Genomic DNA, 8956 nt, shown 5'->3' with positions numbered 1-8956 from the left:
GGGGGGGGTGGGGGGGGGTCGGGGGGGGGGGGGGGGGGGGGGGGGGGGGTTTAAGAGATGAGCTGCACCTGGCCTGGCTCTCCAGGTCCACAGACTACTCAACTCGGGCCCTTTTACTTTTATTTTTTCTGTTTTCTCAGCTTTTTCTTCGGAAAATTAACTAAAAGGAAAAAACATCTGTTGACCTCATATTTCTCAGATAGAAACTGCCATAGTCTACTAGAAATTGCAAACCACGCAGGCATTTGTCCGGGCAGCATGGTCTGGCCAGACCTGTTTTACAACTATAGCCTGTTTTATTCGTTATCTTTACTGATGGATAGAACAACACAATTTAAAATTTGCAGACTGAGCTTTTCCCATGAAAACACACATAATTGCTGCTAAATTATGGTTATGGGATCCGTGTACATGTGCTTCATTCGCAGTCTTTTATGAAAATTTCCATTTCTAATGCTGGTTTTGTATTTCCAGATGCAGAACTTTAATTAGACTTCAGGTTAATCTGAGTAGGAAAACATTAAATGTTATATTACATATGAACTTGTATAATCACAATTTGGTTACCGGTTTGTAGACCAATGGGAGAGCACAGCCTTGAAATTTGTATTAGATTGATAATGAGTTAGTTCAGCTCACTTTCGGTTTCATAATCTGGAACTTTTGACTTGCAGGTTTGGTAGTTTGTCTTTTATGGAACATTGTAGCAGTTTCTTTAGCTTGGATCAAAGGGGAAGGTAGGTGTTGAATTACATTTTGCAGCCTTCTCAAGGCTTCAAAATTTAATAAACATTGTCGATATTATTTTATCTTTCTTTCTATTGCAGGTCCAACAATCTGGTTTCTTGCTATTATTTACTTTATAACAGGTGTTCCAGGAGCCTATTTTCTGTGGTACCGTCCTCTTTATCGTGCAATGAGGTACTAATATGCCCTCCCTCCCTCCCTCCCAGACCTATGTTTATCTTGATATCTCTGGACTGGAGGGAGGGGTTGGAGGAAAGGTCTTTTTGTTAGAACTTTGCACGAACAATATAATGAGAATACTTGTGGCTTGTTGTGTTTAATAGACATTCATATAATGTTTTCCTAATTTACAGACTTCTATTTGTCAATTTTTTTTTTGAATTGTTTCTTGTCTCGTACTTCACATTAAATGTTCTAAGAATCACATGATATTATGACGTAGTATATGTTCTTTTTTACAAATTATAAATTTTTGTTGAAGTTTTTCATGTCCCTTTATTTTTTCTTTGGCTAAGAAAAGAGTTAACTGAAGTTTGCTTGGTAGTTTTGTTATATTTATTCTTAGATCTGTTGATGTGTATTCATAATGTTTATTCACTTAAAAATCATTCACCGCTAATTATTGTAATTCTATTTCCAGGACTGATAGTGCTTTGAAGTTTGGATGGTTCTTCTTGTGTTACCTGGTAAGTACATAATTAAAACTTCTAACGATGATTTTTTCATCCTTGTATGGGTTTTGACATCCTCCCTTTTGTGCTTTTGCTTACTTCATTCAGTTTCATCTTGGCTTTTGCATCTTCGCTAGTGTTGCTCCTCCAATCATTTTTAAAGGGAAATCTTTGACGTAAGTTTTTGCCGTCTTGTTTCGTTTAAAAGCAGCCCGCTTCGAGTGTAGTGATGTTTTGTAACCAGATATTAACTTCCTCCAAAAAACACAGAAGCACCTCCAACATGGCAGAAAGAGAGAATCTATGAGTAAAAATACCTGATTAATAGGGGTTGAAACAAAATGATCCAATTCTTATGCTTTTGAAGCTCACCACGTTCCTGTCAATTTATCTTGAGCCTGATAATAGCAAACAATTTGCTCAGCTAGGCTGAGCTCATTTGCATCCAACACATTAAGCTTGAAAAAAACAAAAGAAGAATCTATATATATATACTGATGTTCATCCTATATATCTTCATTTGACAGTGGAATCTTGCCCGCAATTGACGTTTTAAGTGGAAATGCTTTGGTTGGGGTAAGCCTGCTAAGACTTTATGATGTTTCCAGACGGTATTGCTGAATATGTCAGGCTGCGAAAATTGTTTATTTTTAGATTCTTCAATTTTAATTAGGTCACACCGCAGATTAAAAAAATACTTTGCCAAAGTCATTGACCGTCTCTTTCGAGGGTATTCATGTTAAAATGTTCAGTCACTTCATTTTGATTAGGAACATGATTATGGGAGCGCTTCAATTTGAAGCATGATCGTACACATTACTTCAATTTGAAACACGATCATCTTTTATTTTATTCCAGATTTGCTTTGCGTTATCATCAAGGCCTTTTAAGCATATACCTGGAAATATTCTAAACTTTGATACGTGATCATATTTGCAGATATTCTATCTTGTTGGATTCGGATTCTTCTGCCTTGAATCCTTGATTAGCTTATGGGTCATGCAGGTTCGGTAGCACTTACCTTGGTCATGAGTCGACTCATGGTGGTCATATTAGTTAGTAACTGAACTTTACTCAATGGCTATATGATATGCAGCAAGTGTACATGTACTTTAGGGGGAGTGGAAAAGCTGCAGAGATGAGGAGGGAGGCTGCAAGGTCTAGTATGATGGCAGCATTGTGACATGATGACAGCAGAGAGGTGAAGGCTAATCCCGTTGACACGGCTGAACTTTTGAAGTTTTAGATTATTAGCAATTATTCTTTTATTCAAGGGAAATTAAGGTAGATTTTCTTGATGAGTTGCAGTTCAAACTTAGTTACAACCATCTAAGAATTTCTTGAATCTCTTTTCATTTTTGAAATGGGAAACTCCAACGTTTAACAGTATTTTTTGTAACTTGCACTTGTTCTCTGAGCCTAAACGTCGGACATCTAGAGTAAAAGTATTCTTTTGTGCTTCTTTTTACTTCATTTTTTATTATTTTGGTATGGTATGACATTTCAATCTGAATAATTTGTGTATGGAATAGGGATGGCAACCGGGTTGGCACCTCTCCTCACCTCCCCTTTAGTAGGGGTGAACATGGGTTTTTGACGAATTTTCATACCACACCATCTATGATGATTTAGAGCAATTACGAACCACATTAAACTGTTCCACTTTCCAAACCAAACATTCTTTTTTGCTGTTTGGCTTAGTTTCAATATGCGGTTTTCTTAGTAAAAATGTAAGAGCATCTCCAAGAGAACACGTTCTATAGTTTGGAAATCATCTATAAATTTTGAGAGTTAAAATTTTGAAGTACTCCAACAAAATTTTTATGTTTAACATTTAATTTTATTACTTCCAAAAAATATTTATTATTTTTCTCTGTCTTTTATTTTATTTAGCATTTCTCTAAATTGTTTTATTATCTTCCTATATTGAAAATTGAAAAACTTTGAATGCATTTAATTATAAAGAGGGAGTTTGACTATCCAAATTTGGAGAGTCAAGCCTACTCTATAAATTAAAATGTTAATTTAAAAAGTATTTTGAAACATGATTTTGAGGATTGACTCTTTAAAATAGATGACATTTTGTGTTTAAAGAATATTTTGGAGATGTTCTAACGACTCTCAAACTAATTAATGCATAAATATATTATTCTAAAATTTTAACATAACACTCAAATTTGTACTTTCTTAACATTTTAAAATATATTTGATAGCAATGTAAAAAGTATATTTGAAGATATCCACATCATTTGACATTCAAATCAATTCACAGAAATTAACAATTCATTAAATAATGTGAAACTTGGAGCTTTGCTTGTGGAAATGAGAGATGACGAATGATCGGGTGTTTAAAATGCACTGGAGGAGCCTTTAAGACAAGTTTATTGATAACAAATTAGCTTTAGATAAATGAACGTATAATTTTGATTAATGTATAGAATTTCTTAGAAGGTTTCTTATTAAGTCCCTTGATTTTAATTTAAGTTAGTGTCAATAATTAATTTTAAATATATATCTTATGGGATAAATAACTTTTCAATTACATATTATATCTACTTCTATCAAAATCTACTAAAATCTTATTTTAATCCCTACCAAATAGGGAAAAAATGTTATGAATGTGACTCATGGAGAAAAATTGTCCGAATTTGTCCTAGTCACTTATCATGGGTGATCATTTTTAATCAAAACTACACAAAATATAAGAGGTCCACGTTGAGCCTAAACAATGGTTGCAAAACTGAGCCCCCCCCAGCATAATCCAGTGGTGCAAAAGATAGGAGTGAGGTAGACTCAACATTGCTGACAGTCGCAGTATGAGAGTTCGATTCCTGAGATATGGAATTAGACTCTTTCTGGGCACCAGTGTACGGATAAGCTCTTGCTCCCTGGCCTGCTGAGCACATTCCACGATTTATCTCTCTCACTATGCTCCAGGAACGAGACAGTGGAGGTCCTCAAGGTTGTAGTTCAACTTTTTTTTCTTTTAATGGTTGCAAAACTACGGTTTCTATCACTTCGTGGTTTTATAGGTTTTTCTCACCCTTATCCATTGAGAATTTTTGAGAGGTGGGCATAATTACCATTTGCTATTTCTTTTATTTATATATTTTTTTATTTTTAAAATACGATATAAATATTAAAAAGGAATAAGTGCAAGGTAGGGACCACGCTTGGGGTGAGTTTACTATATCTATATGAACTCGAAATATAAGTTTAATAAGTAATTCAAAATAGTTGCATTCCTAATAAACATATTTATGTAAGGCATTTCCAATTATTTCTTCATTAGATTGAATTTTCATTATTGTTTTGAATAGTTTGTTCTTACTACAAAAGGTTTCTTGCATCAGACTTCCATTTCCAGAGAATTTCCGGAACAAATTTTGAATTTTTTAAATTACTCACTTTCAAATAAAAACTTAAATAGTGTACTCAAATAAGAAAAAAACTACAGGTACATGATTTTTGCGTAGAAATTTTTTCACAAATACAAGTGTCGAAACATCATTCAAATATGAGAAATAACATAAAACGCAGATGGATGGGATTTTTCCATTTCAAAATCCTATATGAATTCTGAAAGTTTTCCTTATACTTAGAAAAAAAATCACTCGAATAATTCAGACTATAGGTGTTGACCTCAAAATTGAGATGAATTTTTTTTTTCTCATCTAATCACAATTTCCACTCCCTAAACTCACTGGATTTTGCTTCAAACTATGACTATTTATACATTTTTGATGAGGCTAAGTGTAATTCAGTATTTTTATTTAATGACGTGTGGCAACCTTTAATTAGTGAGTTTTGACTAAATATGTAACAATTTTATGTTTTATTCACCATGCAAGGGATTGAATCGGGTCGAGAAGGGGAATCGGAAGCAAGCGATCAGAAATGGCAGAATACTAGACTCGCTAAGAAAAAGGTAGAACCATAAATACTATCCGAAATAGTGGACGAGATCTTCACTCATTAGTTGTAAAGTCATGCTTAACAGGTTTAACACACTTATCATGCACTTGCATGTCTTGTGTGCTTATGGCTTCGTAAATGTTTGCTGAGAGTGGAATAGGTGGAACCATGATTTGTTAATTCTTTTTTGACTTAGACATATTTGTTAATAGTGACATGTTCACATAGGGCGAGCTCAATATGATTGTCAAAATTCTCGTCAATGATCTTGTAAAAATTAATGAATAATTATAGGGAAAAAGTCCAAAATGAAATAAAGAGACAAAAAGAAGAGAAAAGAAATTACAATAATCTCTCTCTTTCTTCCATGACATCTATATATGCACTTTTATAGACACAATGATATACAGATAATATTACTCTAAACATTAATATTAGAAGAAAGAGAGTTTGTTTTACTTCGTTTTCCTTTGTTTTCGATTATGTGGATAAGTGTATTTTTGTGTCTATGAAAGCATAGTGTGTTATTCTATTTATATAAACATGTAGTACTTAATATAAAATTATTATAATGAATAAGATTGAACTTAGCCCTTGTTTGATGGTTATTAATTGGCAAAAATAAAAATTTGGATAGTGAATTTTCAGAAAATGTGTGGTTAAAAAATAGTGAAAAATTTTGGGTTTACATGCAGAATATTTTATTGTGTAAATATATAATTGACGAATGAGTATGTGGAGAAAATCGTTTTGAAATAAAGAATGTCAAATATAAGCTTATTTTTCTTTTTTCGTAATACCACCATATGAGGGGCGAATTCAAGAGTTTGAGTCAGCACGAGCAGTCGTTGACCATCTACTGCCAGTCATAATAAAATATTAAGAGTCTGTTTGATACCCCCCCTTTTTTTTGTAAAAAAAGCATTTTTGAACAGTTATTTGAAGGAGAAAGTGTGGCTAAAAATAAAAATAAAAAAATTGAATTTGCATGTAATATTATTTTATTGAAAAATGTGTAAATGAAAAGAAAATAGAAAAAAAATGTATTTTGAAAAAAAGGGAAATCGATTAAAGCCTAAAGTTTAAATATAACAATTATTTTGTTCAAATTGAATATATATATTTTTGTTATAAGAATAAATAGGACTCATCAAATGACATTGTTGCCAAGTTTTGTATAATTCAAAGGAAGAGCGCGAACTCTAATATTTACAATTGTGCTTGGCTTAAACTAGTTAAAATCTAATAAATATTTTTTGGTAAATAGTGCGACACAAACCAAGAACCACCGCAATGGTTAAGTTGGCAACTACCTTTCCAATAGTTTATAGGTTCGAACCCCCTTGTCTCCATCTTTATAAAAATTTTGGTAAAACTAGTAGAATAAGAATAATGTACAAAAATCCCTTAGTAAGAGATTCTAACCCTAGAGGTCAAATATGAATATGCAACCCCTAACCAGTTGAGTTACAAGGGTCATTGAGAATTAAATGACTTACCAGCAATATAAGGTAAAACTAATTTGTCGGTAACAAAAAAAATTTCTCCTGGTGGATTCAGCACGTACAGCCACGAGTGCTCGCCAGGTGCTAAATCCACGCCATATCCGACCATTCTGAACTAGATATGTATGTTGGAATGGGTTGATGTAGTAAGATTAAAGATGGATAAAAGGTCAATATTTTTATATAAAAAAAAAAATTTTGATATAAAAAAAAAAAGACTACTATTTTTCTTTCCACATTTTATTTCTCTATTTCTATCAATTCTTGACCATTAAGGAGACATGGTTTGTTCCTTTTATTTGAGTACTATCCAAACAGCTGTGACAGGTTGCTATAAAGCGTGACAATTCAATTGAATTATCTAAAGCCGGACCCTTATGGCCACTAAATAAAGGTCAGACCACTTGCACCTGAAGGACCATCATCAAGTGATGCTGCCTATAGAGACACTCAATTAATTTCCAGTTCAAAAAAATTAGCCTGCACTCTGTGTAGTTACGGCAAACGAATATTATAATAAATGCATGTCTAGTATGTGTTATGAAGTGGTATGATTGTTCAAAACCAACAATAAAAAAAAGAAAAGAATTTAGGCCATGCGACCTAAAGCCATGCGACCGCATGGAACCCTACCGAGACCAAATGGTCTCGGTAGGATTGTACCATGCGACCGCATGGGTTTGTACCATGCGGTCGCATGGTACAGAAAAAACGACCGTTGGGTCTTTTTTGTTGGTTTTTTGGTGGCTTTTCATCCATAAGGTGCACCACTTCGTGAAGCTATACTACTTGGCTATAAATAGGTGATCTTGGGTCATTGAAACATGTTGGAAAAAACACCTATTATATTGATACTTCTTGAGATCAAATCCAAAAGAAAATACCCTCTCATATTCATCTTTTTCTTTGTGTTCTTAAGTTTTAGAGATTCAAACAAGTGTTTAGTGTTTGAATCTCTATAAGGCTTGATTAATCCTTTAAACCTTTTGTCGGATCACTCTTTAAACACCAAGATAGTGGGGGCAAAATTCGTTTGAGGACAACAATCTAAGATTGTGTTTGAGCTTTAAATTTCTTCATATATACTTTGCTATTTCTTCATCTCCTATACTTCTTATACTTCTTTCGATTTTTTATTTTGTTTGTAATTCGTTCTCATAATATCTTTGGTGGAGCAACATTATTTCCAACAATCTCAAATGAATTTTGTGATGGAGAACGAAACTACAATGGCGACCATCAAATTGATGAATCAAGATTTGGTTCGATTGGATCGATTCGATGGCACAAATTTCATAAGGTGGCAAGACAAACTGAAGTTTCTTTTCACCGCATTGAAGATCTTCTATATCTTAGACCCAAAATTGACGCCACTACCGGAACCCACCAATGGAGAAACCGAAGCAGTTAGAGCAGCAAGGCAAAAACGACAAGAAGATGAACTCATATGTCGGGGTCACATACTCAATGCTCTTTCAGATCGTTTATATGATTTGTGCACCAACACTTCTTCGGCAAAGGAGATATAGGAGGCTTTAGAAAGCAAATACAAAGCAAAGGAAGAAGGTACAAAGAAATTTTTAATTTCAAGATATTTTGAATTTAAGTTTTTGGAAAATATTCCCCTACTTCCCCAAATACATGAGTTGCAAGTCCTTGTCAACAAATTAAAGGCGGTAAAGATTGAAATCCCGGAGACCTTTCAAGTGAGGGCTATAATAGCAAAACTCCCAGGAACTTGGAAAGGATACCGGAAGAAAATTATGTATAGTTCCGAAGATTACTCTTAGGAACAATTGCAAAAGCACCTAAGGATTGAAGAAGAATCCAGGTTACGCGATAGAAGTGAAAACTCTTCGGAAGGAACTTCTAAAGCGAATGCTATAGAGAAATCTGAACCATCTGGAAAAACCAACAAAAGAAAGCCTTCAAGAAACTTTAACAAGTTCAAGAAGAAGAACAAAGGAGGTTGCTTTGTGTGTGGAAAGTCTGGTCACTATGCAAAAGACTGTAGACACCGGAAAAGAAACAACTCCGAAGGTAAAATCAACTCCATTCAAGAAGAAAAGATTGTGGCCACCGTGAGCGAGATAAATGCAATTAAGGGAAAGGTTCCCG

At 33.8% G+C, this 8956-nt stretch overlaps 1 protein-coding gene across 2 annotated transcripts; it reads left to right on the top strand.

Moving 5' to 3' along the window:
* The first annotated feature begins 67 nt into the window (after positions 1 to 67).
* On the top strand, positions 68 to 2886 carry LOC111380669 (secretory carrier-associated membrane protein 1-like). 2 transcript variants are annotated; one of them, XM_023004297.1, is made up of 7 exons: positions 68 to 737; positions 870 to 921; positions 1388 to 1433; positions 1527 to 1594; positions 1946 to 1994; positions 2358 to 2423; positions 2515 to 2886. In XM_023004297.1, exons 2-7 carry the CDS (start codon positions 917 to 919, stop codon positions 2599 to 2601), a joined length of 321 nt encoding a protein of 106 aa, XP_022860065.1. In that variant the 5' UTR covers positions 68 to 737; positions 870 to 916; the 3' UTR covers positions 2602 to 2886. The 2 variants fall into 2 exon arrangements, with proteins under 2 accessions (XP_022860065.1, XP_022860064.1); XM_023004296.1 differs by having other exon boundaries at positions 828 to 921.
* Positions 2887 to 8956: the final 6070 nt, after the last annotated feature.

The sequence above is a fragment of the Olea europaea genome, unplaced genomic scaffold (genome assembly GCF_002742605.1).
Source record: "Olea europaea var. sylvestris unplaced genomic scaffold, O_europaea_v1 scaffold218, whole genome shotgun sequence".
Classification (NCBI taxonomy): Eukaryota; Viridiplantae; Streptophyta; class Magnoliopsida; order Lamiales; family Oleaceae; genus Olea; species Olea europaea.
The sequence above is the reverse complement of the archived record's forward strand: the minus strand, read 5'-3'. Positions and strand labels throughout refer to the sequence as shown.